The sequence below is a fragment of the Coregonus lavaretus genome (genome assembly GCF_964263955.1).
Source record: "Coregonus lavaretus genome assembly, chromosome: 25".
Lineage (NCBI taxonomy): Eukaryota > Metazoa > Chordata > Actinopteri > Salmoniformes > Salmonidae > Coregonus > Coregonus lavaretus.
The window spans coordinates 26544064-26561951 of NC_140012.1; the positions used below are offsets into that span (position 1 = coordinate 26544064).

General features: G+C 48.7%; 2 protein-coding genes across 3 annotated transcripts in view; both read right to left on the reverse strand.

Moving 5' to 3' along the window:
* The window catches only part of LOC311100351 (putative nuclease HARBI1), a 1214110-nt gene that overhangs the window by 316847 nt on the left and 879375 nt on the right, over positions 1-17888 (reverse strand). The window lies entirely within an intron of this gene.
* Positions 1-17888, reverse strand: part of LOC311100578 (fatty acid synthase-like) — a 31016-nt gene that overhangs the window by 4213 nt on the left and 8915 nt on the right. For both annotated transcript variants that reach the window (XM_084141489.1, XM_084141488.1), the window contains exons 3-37: positions 15782-15934; positions 15359-15532; positions 15018-15218; positions 14716-14838; positions 13132-13247; positions 12808-12942; positions 12177-12663; positions 11778-11965; positions 11101-11290; positions 10587-10681; positions 10277-10411; positions 9852-10055; positions 9544-9659; positions 9094-9269; positions 8765-8956; positions 8487-8567; positions 8046-8231; positions 7685-7864; positions 7367-7570; positions 6778-7094; positions 6286-6687; positions 5896-6060; positions 5696-5811; positions 5313-5467; positions 4832-5035; positions 4501-4651; positions 3652-3830; positions 3414-3533; positions 3143-3265; positions 2812-3035; positions 2165-2369; positions 1871-2022; positions 1458-1549; positions 875-1269; positions 119-307 (exon numbers count right to left, since the gene is read on the reverse strand). In XM_084141489.1, coding sequence (XP_083997615.1) covers positions 119-307; positions 875-1269; positions 1458-1549; positions 1871-2022; positions 2165-2369; positions 2812-3035; positions 3143-3265; positions 3414-3533; positions 3652-3830; positions 4501-4651; positions 4832-5035; positions 5313-5467; positions 5696-5811; positions 5896-6060; positions 6286-6687; positions 6778-7094; positions 7367-7570; positions 7685-7864; positions 8046-8231; positions 8487-8567; positions 8765-8956; positions 9094-9269; positions 9544-9659; positions 9852-10055; positions 10277-10411; positions 10587-10681; positions 11101-11290; positions 11778-11965; positions 12177-12663; positions 12808-12942; positions 13132-13247; positions 14716-14838; positions 15018-15218; positions 15359-15532; positions 15782-15934 — 6525 coding nt within the window. The remainder of the gene's footprint in view (positions 1-118; positions 308-874; positions 1270-1457; positions 1550-1870; positions 2023-2164; positions 2370-2811; positions 3036-3142; positions 3266-3413; positions 3534-3651; positions 3831-4500; positions 4652-4831; positions 5036-5312; positions 5468-5695; positions 5812-5895; positions 6061-6285; positions 6688-6777; positions 7095-7366; positions 7571-7684; positions 7865-8045; positions 8232-8486; positions 8568-8764; positions 8957-9093; positions 9270-9543; positions 9660-9851; positions 10056-10276; positions 10412-10586; positions 10682-11100; positions 11291-11777; positions 11966-12176; positions 12664-12807; positions 12943-13131; positions 13248-14715; positions 14839-15017; positions 15219-15358; positions 15533-15781; positions 15935-17888) is intronic.

Below are 17888 nucleotides of genomic sequence, written 5' to 3' on the forward strand. Positions count from 1 at the left end.
AAGGGGGGAGAGCGAGAGTACACATAAGTTCATGACACACACACAAGCTTCCTAACTATACAAAGTCATTCTTGCTTACAGTGTTTATGTACACACACACACACACACACACACACACCTGCCATTCCCGCCGGTTGGCTGGCCAGCTCTCGGAGCTTGTTGATGGTGAGCTGTCGGATCTCCCTCATTGCCATGACAATGTCATAATCGCGCTCCAGTGTCTGACGCACCTCCACGCCCATCAGAGAGTCCAGACCCAGATCAGCCAATGAGGCGTCAGCGTTTAGACTGCTGACATCACGCACACCTGAAAAGGTTAGATGGGACAGGGGAGAATGAGAGGGAGAAATAATCAGGGAGTTACACATGGAATGAAAACACCCAAACCAGCTTCAAATCTATTGATCTAAACACAACACCAGCCCACCCATCAGCTGTGATGGGGTAACTTCAGGAAAAATCTATAGCTGGTTACATGGTGATGGAGGTGTATGGGTGATGAGGGACATCTCTCTCTTTCTCTAGTCTTACCCAGTATGTGAGCCACAGCCTCCACTAGAGGGATATACTACAAAGCAGGATCTATGAGTTAGCCAGCAACCTTGGATAAACAACCAGAAAATAACTACTTATTTTCTGGTTCTTTAAGAAAGCTAAGCTGACTTACATACAAATGGGTTTTTGTTGTTGAGTCAATTAGACCATGCTCATTTCAAGCTCATCTGTCTAAAAACTAAAAAGTTATTTCAGAATATTTAGGCAAGTTAACTGGCTTACTCCTTGATCCTGCTTTGTAGTACACCCCTCAGGTCTCTGTCTAGGGTTTGTTATAGGGTTAGTTGTATGGAGGTGTATGGGTGATGAGGGGTCTTACCCAGTATATGAGCGACAGCCTCCACCAGGTCTCTCTGTCCTGTTCCTTCGCTCTTCACAACGCTCCTCTCTGCCAGCACGAAGCTTGACATCACCGGACGCCGCTCGCACAGGAAGCGGTCCAGCACCTCCAGACAGGAAGTGATGCGCTGCGGGAGAGTCCCGCCCACCACCACGTCGTTACCGCCCATGGTCTCCAGGACAACGCCCACGTCGCCGATGGCGCCCCACTGGACAGCCAATCCGGGCAGGCCATCGTGGCGTCGCTGCTCGCACACGCGCTCCATGGCGGAATTGGCGTAACCGTAGTTACTCTGGCCGGCGTTGCCTCGGCCGCAGCTCACAGAGGAGAAGGCTACGAAGTAGCTAAGGTCTGGACACAGCTTTCTGGTCACCCTGAGAAAGAGGGAGAGAGAAAGGAAAACCTTTGACTACCTCACACTGCTTTTGGATTTTCTGTTCCTCCGAACATTGGTTATTGACAGATCCTTATATGGAAAGACTGGTAAATCTCAGCAGAACTACAGAAGTACCAGGAGGAGTGATCTCTAGGCTAACTGCCACGCCTGTGTGTGTTGTCTTACTTGTCCAGGTGGAGGGTGCCGTTGTATTTGGGTTTGTTGACATCCAGGAACAGCTGAGGAGTCAGATTCTCCAGCATGCCATCCTTCAACACCTGGTACAAACACAGACAGGAGAAAGAGACAGGTTAAGATGGGTGAGACAGGGACTGGTGAGAGAGACAGGTTAGAGAGGCACAAGTTCGAGAGAGCGAGAGAGACAGGTGAGACAGAGACAGGTGAGAGAGAGACAAGTGAGAGAGAGGGAGAGGCAGGTGAGAGAGAGAGGGAGAGGCAGGTGAGAGAGAGAGGGAGAGGCAGGTGAGAGAGAGCGAGAGAGGCAGGTGAGAGAGAGAGAGACAGGTGAGAGAGAGAGACAGGTGAGAGGGGGACAGTTGAAAACAAAAAGCTACAGTGTACAGGTAAGGGGGTGTTACCATGGCGAGGTGGAAGACTCCTCCCACAGGCCCCAGCCTGCAGGCCTCGTTGATGAGTCGCTCCGCCCCCTCCTGGGTGCTGACATCACTGGTGGACACCAGCACCTGCACACCCATCCCCTGCCACTCACGCACGCGCTTCGCCTGGTAACCTAGCAACGTGACCCGACAATAACAAAAGTGACTGGACTGTCACAAACAACAAGTGTGCAGCTAATGTAAGAACACAATGGCTTTGCTGGTGTGCTACAATCCAGCAAGTACAAGTAAAAGTTCTGAGTTCTTGTCGCTTACCGTTGCGGATGCCCGATCTGGAGGTGAGCACCAGTTTGCGGGCGCCTCTCTCCGTCAGCCAATGAGCGAGTTCCAAGCCGAAGCCGCCCAGTCCCCCGGTGATGATGTAAGAGTGGGAAGCGGGGCAGAAGGTACGGCAGATGGCGGGGAGGGAGAGGGGTGAGCCCACCGCCTGAGTACCACTACCCTTCTCCTCTGAACGCACCTAGAGAGAGAGAGAGACATTTACATTTGAGTAATTTAGCAGACAATTAGAAGTTAAGTACCTTGCCTAGATTTGCCTAGATTTTTCAAGTAGTCGGCTCAGGGATTCAAACCAGCAAGCTTTCAGTTACTGGCCCAACGCTCTTAACCGCTAGGCTACCTGCCACCACGTCAGACCCAACACACAGAGTGGATTGTAATAAACCGTCATGTATCAAGAGTATAATACGTGGTAATAACAGTGTTATAATAATGTAATAACAGGTCAATGTAATAAAAGGTCTGTATGTATAGTGTTAAAGAAAAAGGGAGAAAAGGTCGAGAAAATGTGATGGACCGGTCTAAAAGAAAGAGTTGAGGAGACAGTAAAAGCTGTGGTTTTGTGAGGGAGAAAAAGAAAGAGTGAATGAATAAGGAAGAGGGGGAGTTGTTGAGTAACTGACCTGTAGCAGGACTTTGCCGATGTGTTTTCCCTGGGCCATGTATCTGAAAGCATCCTCCACCTGGTCTCTCTCAAACACCGTAGTCCTCAGGGGTTTGACTACACCTCCCACAATGCCCTCCTTCAGCAGCTGGGACACCTCCTCCCACTCCCTGTTCCCCTCCTCAAACAGGGCGTCCAATAGGATCCCGTGGAAAGCCACGTTCTTCAGGAAGAGAGCCATACCTGAGGGAAACAGGGACTCATGTCAGACATTAGAACAGCTGCAGTGGCACAGTGAGTCGGGCACAAAATGGCTGCAATGGAGAGCAGTTGCAGTGCTGTGTACTGACCCAGAGGGGAGTTGTTGGACAGGTCGTATTTGCCGATCTCCAGGAAGCGTCCATGTCGGGCCAGACAGCGAAGACTGGCCTGCAGCTTCTCCTCAGCCAGGGAGTTCAACACCATATCCACTCCTACAGACACAGGATGCACAAGAACATGTTTAATTGAGAGAGAGAGTTGAGTGGTATCATGTTGAGTGTGTATAGTTGACGTGTTTCGTGTGTTTGAGTGAGGCAAGTTTGGATAGGAGCTGATATTTAAAGTTTGTGTGCGTCTGACCTTTTCCTTGTGTGTGTAGCAGGACGTGCTGTTCGAAGGTGGCGTCTCTAGAGTTGGCGAAGGACTCAGAGGTGAGCTGAGGGAAACGCTCCTGTAGGTAGGCACGCTTCTCTACTGAACCTGAGACAAAGAACACAAACACGGGTTACAGAGAGACATCTACGGCTAAATGCACTGACAATTCTGACATTAACAGGCAGAGTGTGTGTTTGTGTACCTACAGGACTCTGCTACTCACCAACAGTAGTGAAGACCCTACAGCGCTGGCTGAGTGCGATGGCGATGGCAGCCTGGCCGACGCCCCCTGACCCTGAGTGGATGAGAACACTCTCCCCTGGGCGGAGCCTGCCTCGGACCACCAGGGAATAGTAGGCTGTGGCGTAGACCACCGGCACCGACGCTGCCTGCTCCAGCGTCCTAGAGAGGGAGGGAAAGAACTTAAGTTCCTTAAAACAATAACTAAGTCATAAGGCTAGACATCAACATAGGGGAATACTATAAAGCATTATCAATGAGTTAGCCAGCTAACTTACAGACATATTTTGAAATAACTTTACATTTTTTTAGTAGGATACGCTTGAAATGGGCATGGTCTAATCGACTCAACAACCAAACAGACATATCTAAGTTTAGCTTTAGTAATGAATCTGAAAATCTGTAGTTATTTCTGGTTGTTTATAAAAGTTAGCTGGCTAACTCATTGATCCTGGTTTGTAGTATACCCCTCAGTGGACAGGTAGTCTGTTAGTCAAGACCCCAAAACATTGTCTCCCTACGAGGTCGTTTGTGGCTCTGGGCCCATATTCACAAAGTATAGGAATGCTGATCTAGGATAATAATAATAATAATAATATGCCATTTAGCAGACACTTTTATCCAAAGCGACTTACAGTCATGTGTGCATACATTTTTACGTATGGGTGGTCGCGGGGATCGAACCCACTACCCTGGCGTTACAAGCGCCGTGCTCTACCAATTGAGCTACAGGTCCCCCCTTCTAAAACTGATCGTAGACCAGCACTCCTACTCAAATGCACTACATAATGTAGGGAACAGGATGTGATTTGGGGTAGTCGCAGTGTTTTACCAGCCATCTGGGACGTCCCAGAGGAAGCGTGTGTCAGCGTCGACGCAGGTGGCCAGGCCTTTAGCAGGCAGCAGCCCCATCACACGCCGACCGCTGGGGTCACGACCCGAGAACTCCATACCCAGCATGCACTGCTGCAGGGCCAGGTCACCTACAGAGGGAAAGCAGGGGAATAAGATTGTGTGTGTGTAAAAGAGAGAGAGTGTGTGTGAGAGATAGGAAGAGTGTGTGTGTGTTCATTACTGGTATAGCTTCGGAGGCAGTTTCCTAGAGGAGATGTCTGTATGCATTTGTGTGTGTCTCTGTGTGTGTGCGCGCGTGTGTTCTTTACCTGGGATGGCGTCCGGTGGCAGTTTCCCGGTGGCCAGCATGATGTCTCTGAAGTTGAGGGAGCTGTAGTAGACGCGACACAGCTGCACGTGGGGGCTGCTCGCTACAAAATGGCGGAGGGGTGAGGCAATCCAACGCAGCGAGGAGAGGTCACCGCGGGTCAACACGTTAACGTACGCCTGCTCTGTCAACTCCTCACTCAGACCTGAGGAGAGAGCAAGAGCGAGAGAGGTATTAAGCTTTGTAGCATGATCAACAGAAGATTTGGAATCCATTATTGTCCAAGATCAAAGTCTTATCAGCCTAGGGCTAGTCTGTGACATTAGTGAAGCACTTTGTTTTCATTGCAATTATATCATCAAGCTCATATGCAATGACTGAGTGTTTGAAATTTCTCTCAAGGTATGTCATTGGGTGTAACTTTTGAGATCTTGCTAGAGCAAGAACAAGAGAGAGGGGAGATAGTGGTGTGGTTTTCGTACCCTGAGAGATGAGCTGGTGTCTGAACACACCCCAGTGTCCATCACGAAACACGTTCATACACAGGTCTCCCTCCAGCACAGACCGCATGGAATTATGGGTAGGCTGCAGGGTGGGCGCCGCAGAAGACTCACACATGTTGGACACAAATGCACACCTGGAGAGAGAGCGTAAAGATGAGGAGAGAGAAATACAGCATTAGTCTGTGATTCACTGCACTGTATGATTCACAGCCTATCCGAGAGCAAGATGGAGCTTTTACCTTTATAATATATATAACTCTGTACTTTTAAGACGTACATACTGCTAATACCAATCCAATCCTTTCAGATCAGTGTCTATGGGAAGAGGCAAGGTTTATTTTAAGACCAGGCTATAGTCTCACCGTATGCGGCTGCCCCCAGGCTCCTGGCGTAGACAGTTGACCATGCCCACCACCCCAGAGTGGCCCTGGGTAGCAGTCAGCCAGACCGGAGAGTCTGAGGGCTCAGCCAGCGTCTCCTGGGGGGGAGCGACATAGAGTTATAAAGGCTTATAAGCACTTAAGGAGTTATTAACACAGAGACACACAGATGTTTCCCTCACCTTGAGTGTGTCCACCCACTGGTAGTCCATGCTGTCCACAGGCAAGAAGATGGGCAGTTTGCTGGGTAACCGACGGCGACACAGGAATAGGGCTGAGCCATAAAATGACTTCCTGACAGCCACCAAGTTGAGAGACGCATCAGAGAAGACTTTCTCCCAGTCAGCCTAGAGAAGAGAACAATTACAGGATTAGACATCATATAATAGGTAATCACTGAGAAAACTGTCACAAATGAGACTATATGTATGACCAGTTTATGTATCCTCACTCACTCACTAAATACTGACTGATGCTAATAGAGTAATGTGTGGTCCTGCTTTAATATCTGAAGGGTAGCTGGGGGCTATGGATTGATCTGGGTATCAGTTTTCGACTGCAGTGTAACTGACCTGGGAGAGCAGTCCCTGCTGGTTGTTCTGACTGTCCTTGTAGGTGAGGAAGGCCACCATCTCCCCCAGCGTCTCTCCCTTCAGCAGGGTGTGGAGCATCACAAAGCCCCCCTCCTTGGCCCCCGAGGCCAGGTTCCCCACCACCACCTCAGCCCCAGCCCCCAGGGGACCCCAGGTGTGGTTACACACCACCAGGTCGGCCCCACCGACCGCTCCCCCAGGCACAGGGCCCTGCTGGGGGTCCCACTGGGCTGAGGTGACCCCCAGCGCATCCAGGGTGGTCTGGTGGGGGGTCAGGAGGTCGAGGGTCGTAGCCGTGGCGACGTAGTCAAGGCGGAGCATGGGCTGGATGTTAAGGAGGGGCACGGCACGGGAGAAGAGATGGCCGTCGCTGGAGAGGGCCTAAGGTGGGGCGAGACAGAGCAGGGGTTAGAGAGGAAGGCGAGTGAGAGAGCGCTCGTGACCACTGCTGTATCACGTCTTTGTTCTCACCTCCAGGACTTTGATCTTCCCGGGGGTAGTGTTCTCCAGGGCTGTGTCCAAACAGTGTCTGAGGGCTGGGCCGTCCAGTAAGCCATGTAGCAAGGGGTCCTGGAGGAGACAACCCCTCTCCTTCTCAACAGTCTGCTCCAGCTCTGACCGCAGGTTACCGTTCAGCTCCAGACCACACAGAAGGGACAGCAGCCGCAGCAAGCCAGGCTCAGCGGGCTCAGGGCTGGGGACAGTAGGGTCAGACACCCCCTCTAGACCAGGGATGGAGAGCTTGACGCCCTGAGGAGCCAGCTTCTTCTGCAGCTTGTGGATCAGACCTGGAGAGATGCATGAACCAAGGGTCAGACACAGAGGGTAATCAATTTAGTACTATGGCCTTTTTAGACTAACAAAATGTGAAGTATGATCTGCCTTTCTTCGACATCAGATTTGCAACTTTTCGGTTGACATTATGTTACGTTGTGTGTACGTATTTTTTTTTTTATGTGTTGAAAAATGTTAACTGTGATTTTAAACACTGAATCTGAAAGCAAAATGACTTTCCACTGTTTGGATGATAAAGGTAGCCAACTGAAACATGAACTCTAACCTTTGCAGTTCTTGAGCTGGTCTACCATCTTCTCATTGGCTGACAGGCATTCTGTCTCTAGGTAGGGCACAAACAAAAACTCCTCCAGGGTGGGCGGGCTCTGTTGCTGTTGGCGACGCGGTGCTACCGTGGCGTGGAGACCACAGATCTGAATTCCGCCCGCCATGATGTTGTCAAGGCAACGGTTGACATGGACGTCCACGGCTAGGTGATGGAGAGAAGGTAGAAAAACAGTCAAAGAAAAACAATCGGCATCCTTAATATTGTGTCAAGTGTGTGTGTTTGTGGTGGGCCTGTGTACATGTTTTATTTCAATACCTTTCTTTCCCTCTGCGTATTCAGTGACCCTCTCCTGGTGGATGGTGGGGTCGACACACACAGAGCGGATCCGCGTTGGCAGTCGAAGGCTGCGTCCTGATAGGCCAACCACGATCATCTGCAGCATGGTGTCCAGGAAGGTCACCCAGTTACCGGTCCACTGCAGCTTCCCACTGTCACCTACAGCCAGAGACAGGGATAGAGCAGGGTCAGTGGGAAACCAGTCAACCAATGACTGAGGAAAATAACTTCTAGTACAATCTACAACAAACTAGCCACCTTAGTTGCCAACCAGTAGTAAGTACACTATTTCATAAAGGAGGTTCACAAGGTCTTAACTTTTTCTCAGACACACACACACCTGCATTGTTGGACTCCAGGATGCCCTGGAAGGTCTTGCCGTAGTCATAACCGCGGAGACGGAGCTCCTTGTAGATGTCATGGGCCATCAGGCGCAGTTTGGGGTCACCGTCGTCCCCGGCGACAGGCTTACCAATCTCAGAGCGGAATGAGTCCAGAGCAGCATCCTCCAGAATGCTCACCTTGCCTGCACAGACAGAGAAAAGCATGGGATAGGTGAGAGACTGTGTGGAGGACCAAGGAGAAAGCATGTATGTAGAGTTTATAGTGTGTATTACTAAGTCATAGGCCTTGAATGGGTGTATACACTAGTTGTTATTATGTAACAGATTGAATGAGTCTATATACACTAGCTATTACCATGTAACAGAGCATGTAAATCCTGCTTTACATATCAAACATTTATCTTGGATGCTTATAGGAGAGTATAAAGTATACGTACCACTGACAGCCAGGTTGCCGTTCTCAGAGACCTCAAACCGACTGGTGGCGGGCATGAGACGCACCTCCAACTGGACTGAACCTGATAGAGAGAAGAGGGGAAGGAGTAAGAGAGAAAAGAAAGGGAGAGAGAGAGACAAAGCACATTGAAGAAAGGTCAGAAATGAACCACAGCAAAATATTTACAACCCAAACAGACAACCCATGATGTGACAAGATTGTGACTGACAACCCATGATCAAATTCTTCCCCTCCCTTCTTTGTCCGTCCCTCCCTCACCGGTCTTGGGTAAGATGGTGGCCCTGTGGATGGTGACATCCTCAAAGGTGACAGGGGTGGTTTCCATGACAACACCCAAGCTCCTCATCAGGGTCCTCCAGGCCAGCACCAGGTAACCCGTCGCCGGGTACAGGACACGCCCGTCGATGCAGTGGCCAATCATATAGTAGTCTGGAGACTCTGGGTTCATGTCTGGGGGGAGAGGAGATCAAATATGTTATTGTCTCTGTGTGTGTGTGTGTGTGTGTGTGTGTGTGTGTGTGTGTGTGTGTACAAGTTTGTGTGAATGTGTATTCTGTATACTGTATTGGTGTATGTATGTCTCTCACCAATGTTATAAATGGTAGCTGAGGTGGACCCTCCAGAACCAGCAGGGAAGTCCTCAGCCTTGGGTACGTCCCAGGTCTGGGCGTGGTCCCACTGCACCAGGGGGGAGATCAGAGGGGTGCCCACGGGCACCGGGTACTCCACACGCGGGTACAGCTGCTTACTGTCCACATTGATCCTGGACACAAATGAGAGATGCTTGCTATTGAGACATCTGACCCAAATATAGCTTTTCTAGGACTCAAAACTAAACATTTTACATGCATGTTTAGCTTGTACTAGGGGCTAACAGAGTTGGCAAACGAATGGCAAAGCTAGGTCGGAAGGCCATCTTGCAGTATTGGGAAAATAATATGCACAACAACACCAGTTAAAGCTGTGTGTTTAAACTAAAGTAGGTTTTGAGAATAGAACAGCATCAGTTGCGTGTCATGTCAGTAGCAGGTACTGACCCGTTCATGTAGACCTTGCCAATGTGCGAGAGGAAGAACTCCAGGTTGTTGGCATGACCTCTCCTCATCAGGGGCAGGATGGAACACGTTGGCTTCAGGCTGCGCTTCAGGATCGCCTGCAGAGGGAGACAGACAGCAAGGTTTCACACAGAGACTAATGAGGACAAGTACACTGCATTTTTGTCAGAGGTTGGTGTGTGTGAAAATTGTCACATTGTGACACTGTGTGTTTGTGTATTCGCAGCAGTAGTGAATGAGTGGAGCCATCTCCTCCTGTGTGTGTGTGTTTCTAGAGCTTCTAAACTAACCTGCAGCAGAGCGTGTGGCGCTATCTCCACCACCACAGCGTTATCAGGCACCAGGCTCAGGCCCTCTTGGAAGAGGACAGGACTGACCAGGTTATTACAATGGTACTCTGCTGAGGAGTACAGAGCCAGCGTGCTGTCCCAGTCCTTCTGGGGGATAGATGTACTGATCCACCTGGCAGACCTCTGCTTAGGCTCCTTGATCACCTACAAAGGGGGAGGAGAGCGAGAGGAGATGGGGATTTGGTATATTTGGCAGATGACCTGAAATTCAATTCACAGGCAGGTGGAAAGCAGTCTGTTTTTCTCTAGTGTATGAGGATTTTTCAATTCATGCACTTAGTTTCAATTGCCCTCGTGAAAAAATTGAAAAGTTTTTAAAGTGTTAGGTTTTGGACTGAGCCACACAGTCATAAACGTTGCCTTACCTTCTTGAGAGCGGCCAGCAGGGCGGGAGCGATGGAGGCCATGTAGTAAGAATGGAAGGCTACACCAGCACTACGAACCTCCTTGGCAAACACACCACTCTCCTTCAGCTCTGCTACAAACTTACTCACTGCCTCCTGCATACAGAAAAGAAGTGCACCGTGTCAGTTTCAGGCTCATGGTTTTTTACAGGATAAAATGTAGTTTACAGACAGAATTGGTCTCAATAGTATAGTATAAAAAGGGTCTTTAAAATAATGCATAAAGCTATTGATAGATACAATTGCAAGGATTTGGACCAAAATGTGTTACCGCAGGGCCAGAGATGGTGACGGTGTCTTCAGCGTTGTGACAGGCTGGAACCACACCCTGAGGACACTGAGCCTTACACTCTGCCCATGTCAGCCCTGAGAAGGGGGAGGGGGGGGGTGAGAGGTTGAGAAATAAAGTGGATCACTGAGTACAAATCAAATAAAAGTGTATTGGTTGATACACAGATTTGCAATGTCATCGCAGGTGCAGCAAAATGCTTGAGTTTCTAGCTCCAACAGTGCAGCAATACCTAGCAATAAAAACATTTTTTAAAACTATACACAGATAATCCAGATATATATATATTTTTTTATTATATAGGCTGAGCCATGACTAGAATACAGTATATACATATAAAGTGGGTGAAACAGTATATAAACATTATTAAAGTAACCAGTGTTCAATGGCTGTATATACATAGGGCAGCAGTCTCTAAGGTGCAGTGTAGAGTACCGGGTGGTAGCCGGCAATTCAAAATCAACACACACACAGACACTCTGTTTTTGGTCCTTACCGACTGCAGCCATGCCCCCGGGGGGCAGGTTAGCCTCCTTGATGGATCTCCCTCTCCAGTAGGCTGCCAGGATAGCCTCACTGTGACTGAGGGATCCGTCTGCGTAGCCACAGGCCAGCTCTCCCACACTGTGGCCCACAATGCCGTCCGGCTGCAGACCCAGCTTCTGGAGCAGGTCAATCTGGGCGATCTGAGAGGGGGACAGACAGACAGCGGTTAGCTTTACGAGCATACTACAATAATATAAATATAATATATGCCTTTTAGCACACGCTTTTATCCAAAGCGACTTAGTCACGCGTGCATACATTTTACGTATGGGTGGCCCCAGGAATCAAACCCACAATCCTGGCGTTGCTAGCGCCATGCTCTACCAACTGAGCCATACAGGACCATCTTAATAATAATAATAATAATAATAAGCCATTTAGCAGACGCTTTTATCCAAAGCGACTTACAGTCATGCATGCATATTTTTAATGGTCATCTTCATGATTGCCTTCGATATGTCAGAGGCATTGTGTGCTCTTTGTCTGCGCAAACAATGGACAATACAGTCCTATTTCCATAGCCTTTTGGTTTCAGTGCCATTCCCCACCCACTCTTAGTTAAAATGGTGTCCCGCTCTCTGTAAAAATTGTGATTTGCCCTTAGTTAAGATGGCTGCTCCACTGTACCTGTATGGCAGCAAGGCCTACGAAGGCTTGGACGGTGTCCTCGAAGGTGCTCTCATCGGCCTCCATGAGCAGACTGGACACACACATCCCTGTGTCCCTCAATGCCATGTCCGAACGCAAGATGGACTCCCTGAACTCTGGCAGCTGCATCAGACTGCGGCCCATCCCACCCCATTGGGTGCCCATACCTGAGAGATACACACAAGTGTTAACACACACCTTTCTCTTAAACCTCTGCTTTCATCATTCGAGGTAGAAGTTGCCCTTAACCACAGATCCTGGATCACATTAACCTGCCCCCAATCCTAACACTAACCATTAGGCTGAGGATTTAAGAAACTCTGTATCTGACCCTGGTGCAACTTCTTCACTTCTCTCCTAACCCATCCTCTCACTTACCTGAGCAGATGTACCACAGCGGTCTGGGTGTGGCTTCAGTCTTCTGCACCTCTGTGACATCATCCTTGGAGCCAATCAGAGCGTAGCCCCTGTAGGGCATCCCCGCCGTGGGCACCCCGGACACCTCGTTCAGCAGACACAGGAAGTTGTCATCGCCTGAGTGTTCCTTCCCCTTCCTGAGGAGGACGGAGACAGCGTCCTCTGTGCGCCCACAGGCCTGAAGGAGCCTGGGTACTTGAGAGGACTCAGAGGGGGTCTTGGGGGGCGCTTTGAAGGTTTTTGGCATGTTGAAACCAGGGGGGCGGAGGATCACGTGAACGTTAGAGCCGCCAAATCCGAAGGAGTTGATGCCAACGATGCCACCGCGGACTGGTATGGGCTCATTGACGACGCGGAGGCGGCCGTCACTAAGGGCAGGGATGTCTGTGTTGGGGCTGTTGTAGTGGATGTTGGGAGCCCACACACCCCGCTCCAGAGATAACACAACCTGGGAAAAAAGAAAGAAAGAAAGAAAGAAAGAAAGGAGAGCGGTGTGTTAGTGCTGGGCTTCGCCAAAAGCTTGCACATATTGGGACTTTGTACAGGACAAAAAGGTGTTCTAGAGGTTAGCCCAGACCATTCCAGTTCTTACTTTGGCCAGCGCAGCCAGGCCAGAGGCAGGCTCTGGGTGGCCCATGTTGGACTTGGTGGAGCCAATGAGCAGTGGGTCACGCTTTGAATGACAGAACACACTGACAATGCCATTCACTTCCTGCGGGTCGCCGACCTGGAAGGAGAAAGGACTGAGGTCACCAGGGGAAACATATACTGAGGAACCAGCTGTATCAGGGGGAGGAATGTGACAGAACACCTTCCACAGAACATTCTGGAACATTACGTTATTGGGTGTGGTGGTGATATGATCCAACAATAATGAATCAAGTGTGGTAGAGAGAGAGTGTGTGTGTGTGTTCACCTTGGTCCCGGTGCCATGGGCCTCGATGTACTCCACCTGGTCAGGTGTGATGTTGACCTCCTGGTAGAGAGAACGTACCAGCCGCTGCTGCATCTCACCTGAGGGGAATGTCACACCTGGGAAGAACACACCAATCAATACATCACTGAATTTAAACAATTATTTTGTAGCCATTCATAGAGGACTTTTATGTAATCTTGTATAACAAATGTCACCGACGTGCAGTACCATGAGTGGCTAAGAGCGGTGAAGGGTAAGGTTCCCCCTGGACGCTGATCTCGGGTCAGTTTAGCATTTTCTGCACTAATGGTAAAGGCTAGGATTGATGGAGGGGAAGCTGATCCTAGATCTGTACCTAGGGAAATGTCACCCTAGAGTGGCTAAGAGCAATGTCACTGTTTACGGGGCCATTAGCACATGGTGCCCTGGTACCTTAGTCATCCAAGAGAGTTGTCCACTTCAAATGTACTGATAAATACATCAGGCTGGTATGCTGTGACTGGATCACCAGTCTGGGAGTGTGTTTATTGTTGTGTGTGACAGAAAGACAGACAAACTTGCTAGAGCAGAGGGAGGGGGGCATGGGACCATGGGGGTGAAATGTGGTATAGAACATCCTAAAACACTGCTAGCTGTGTGTGTTCCAGTGTTACACTCCAGAGAATGCGTCCCCCTCTTCAGCAAGGTCGTATATCAACACAGGGCTGCAGCGCTAAGTGTGTGAGGAGTGATTGGGGGAAAGGTTACTGTGTGTGTGTGTGTCGATTATATCACATTAATAGGTCTATATTTCAAAAACAGTTGGAGCTGCCAATGCCCGGGTATTAGCTAGATTACACCACAAACACAGATTACAGGGGAGCTACACTGGGGCGTCAGGAAAACAGTATGTTTTTAGCTGTTACACTGGACTTTTTGCCAGCGTGAGCAGAGACACTAATTTATCAAGTGTTCTCGGGCATGAGTCACGCATCAAATTCTTGAAAATAGAACCATAGTGTAATTTTACGCTGAGTAACGCAAGCCTCTCGTGGATCCATGCTGCTTATGCCCAGGTTTCATTTAAATTAATAGGAGCGTCTCACACTCTAAAAAAGTTAAGTGTCTTGTGTAGCAGGACTTAAAAAGTGGTGTTATTTCTCCAAGAGGTGTGTCATAGTGGGTCAGTGAGGCCTCACAACCTATTGGGCAATAGGCCAAAATACATTATGGGAAATGCAACTGAATGGCCAAGGGAATTGTTTCTCCACGAAAATAAAGTTTCTACTGGGTTACTGCTTGGCATTTACAGTACAGGACACATAGGTAAGCCAGGCCACACGCTGGTGTGAGAAATATAGTGGAAACCGTATGTAACCTACCAGAGGATTAGGCAGAAATATAACCATGTTACTTACAATCATCAAATCCTTATAGATCTGGGAGAAATGTTAAGGGGTAGGGGCTAGAGATGTATATCAGACCAGGAAACCATCCTAGGTTTGGGAGGTCTGCCTCTCAGTGCCTTGGGGATAGAGGCCTAGGGTTTCATTCCAGACACGGCAGGTACCCTCAGTGGTGTAATATAATGGGGTGTAGTCTCACCCTGCTCCTTGTATCCGTCAGTGTTGTTACCAGCGTTGAGTACTGTGGCATACACCCTCTTAGCCATGGAACGTCTGGTCAAAAATACAGCCACCGCAGCCTCCGAACGGCAGTACCCGTTTCCTGGGGGAACACAGAGAGGAGCGCACCAGGAAGTAACGTTAGTGTGCTTTCAGGGTCAGACCAGGAAATAGTGCTGCTGTATGTGGGTGTGCTTTCAGCATGAGAAGCATTTTGTCTACAACATTTAGTTCTGTACATTGCGATTTTCTGAACACGACCCAGGTCTCTCCTTCTCTTACCTGAGGAGTCAAAGGACTTGCAGGTTCCTTCCGGACTGAGCATGCCCAGCTTCATGAACTGCACAGAGGTGTTTGGCTTGAGCAGCAGGTTGACCCCGCCCACCAGGGCGGCGTCACAGTGGCCGTGGCGAATGGCGTTGAAGGCATTCTCCAGAGCCAATAGGCTGGAGGAGCAGGCGGTGTCGATGGCTGTGCTGGGGCCTGGAGGGACAGAGAGATGGCAAGAAAAGAGAAGGGCGGGAGAATGTTGAGTTAGGGATTGATTATCTTTTTTAAGACAATTGATACCATGTGACAAAACTGCTTGAGAGAACCCACAGCTGTGCTAGATGAGATCATACCGTTGAAGTCAAAGAAGTAGGAGAGTCGGTTGGCGAACATGGCACGCTGGCAGCCCGTCATGCTGTATCCTAGCAACTCCTCAGGGTCTCTGCTGAAGGCCTCGCCCGCCTCCGAGCCGCTCACCCCGATGTAGACGCCTGTCCTGCTGCCACGCAGCTCCGTCGGATTCAGACCTGTACACACACATTACATAAATGAATCTCACACACAGGTCTATGAACGTTAAAACATGAACTTTGTGACATGTGGGTAATCTAATCTAATGTGTGGATGACAAGAAGAGTAGCGGTTGTAATAGTAACAGCTAATGGGGATCCAAATAAACAAATACATTTTACTTGGTATCTTTACACAGTTCTCCAAATAAAATGTATCTATACACATCTACTCATCCATCCATCTCTCATCACCCCTCTCCTCACCTCCGTCTACAATGGCTTCGTAGGCGATCTCCAGCATGAGGCGTAGCTGGGGGTCCATGGTGTGGGCCTGTTTGGGGTGGACCCCGAAGAACGCAGCATCGAACCGGCTGATGTCCTTCAGCTTGCCGTTCCTCTTGGGAAGACCGTACAGACCTGGGAAAGGGAATGACACGTGGAGCATTGAGGGATAAATAACCGGATCACTGGGTTTCCCAGACAGCATGTGTTTTACCTGTAGTCACTGACTGGATAACCTGAACAATTCCCCCAGATGAATGTGACATGAATGTTATAGTAAATGTATTAATGTAATAGTTTTACACACAGATCTAAAGCAGTACTATTCCTCCCTCTTAGTATTTCTATGCAGACTGCAAACAAGGCCCTTTCCTCTCCTCTCTTCTTTTCTCCACTCCTTTTTCTCTCCTCCCTCCCTCTGTCCCTGCTTTTTCCTCTCCTGTGGTGTGTGATCTTAGGGGCGCCGCTCGCCCGGGGCCTTTTAGCACATGAATGCGAGCTTTAGCTGGTTGCCAGGCACTGACTGATGAGAGGTGCTATTCACACAGAGACGAAAGCGAGGAGAGAGAGAGAAAAACCAAGCAAACGAGGGAGGAAGAGAGAGAGAGAGAGAGAGAGAGAGAGAGAGAGAGAGAGAGAGAGAGAGAGAGAGCTAGGAAGGTGAGACAGGGCTAAAAAGAAAAAGATGGGGAGAAAGGCAGAAAAAGAAAGAGGAAAGAAAGAGGAAGACACAGAGCAAGAAACAAAATAGGGAGTGAATTAGGCAGAGCCAGAACGAGTACGAGTACGGTTCATGTGGTTTACTTCATGTGGGTAGTGACCAATGATGTGTATAACATCTGGATTGCCATTGAGAGGCTTTGAAGCCACCGGTCAGCCATATTGGTAGGAGCAGTCCCCTATAGGAATTAATGGAATTCTACAGTATTTCAAATAAATGTTTCAAGGACTAAATTAAATGTATTTAAGTATGTTTTTGTTGTAGTGGGGACAATAATATTAGTTATCCAAAAAAAACTACACTTTAAAACGTTTATCTTTTTATTTTTTATGTTTAGCTCACATAATAAAAAATTATACACAGAGTATAGAAAATATTAAGAACACCTGCTCTTTCCATGACATAGACTGACAAGATGAATCCAGGTGAAAGCTATGATCCCTTATTGATTTAACTTGTTAAATTCACTTCAATCAGTGTAGATGAAGGGGAGGTGACAGGTTAAAGAAGGATTTCTAAGCCTTGAGACATGGATTGTGTATGTGTGCTATTCAGAGGGTGAATGGGTCAGACAAAATATTGAAGTGCCTTTGAACAGGGTATGGTAGTAGGTGCCAGGCGCACCGGTTCGTGTCAAGAACTGCAACACTGCTGGGTTTTTCATGCTCAACAGTTTCCTGTGTGTATCAAGAATGGTCCACCACCAACAGGACTTCCTGCCAACTTGACAACTGTGGGAAGCATTGGATTCAACATGGGCCAGCATCCCTGTGGAACGCTTTCGACACCCTGTAGAGTCCATGCCCCAACAAATTGAGGCTGTTCTGAGGGCAAAAGGGGGGGGGGAGGTGCAACTCAATATTAGGAAGGTGTTCCTAATGTTTGGTATAATCAGTGTACATTAAGGTGTCTGTAAAATAATACGTGGCAAAAATGAATGTAGACATTAATAAATGAATTTCTATAGCTTCCAAAATATTTTTTACAATGGTGGGGGTGCCAAGATGGCGGCACGGTGTCTTCAACACAGCGCCCCCTATCAACCATCTAGGTACATTATATATATATAAAAATCATTGGTAGTGACTGACTGAACGGGCCAGTAAAGACTGGAGGGCGCATTCAGCATTTTACTCATTAACCTGCCCATATTGATGGTGATGCAAAGCAAACTACAGCTAACCAGGTCTTTGGTCAGATTGTTCTTCTAGGGAAGGGAGGCATTTCCCGTCATTTCCTATCATGTGGTGGATGTAACATTCCATGACTAGGCAGTACACCCACCTCATTTATGGCAGATCTTCAAATGAAATATTGATTACAATGTGTGTTTGGGTTCAAATCTGCAACCCAATTTATGATACAATG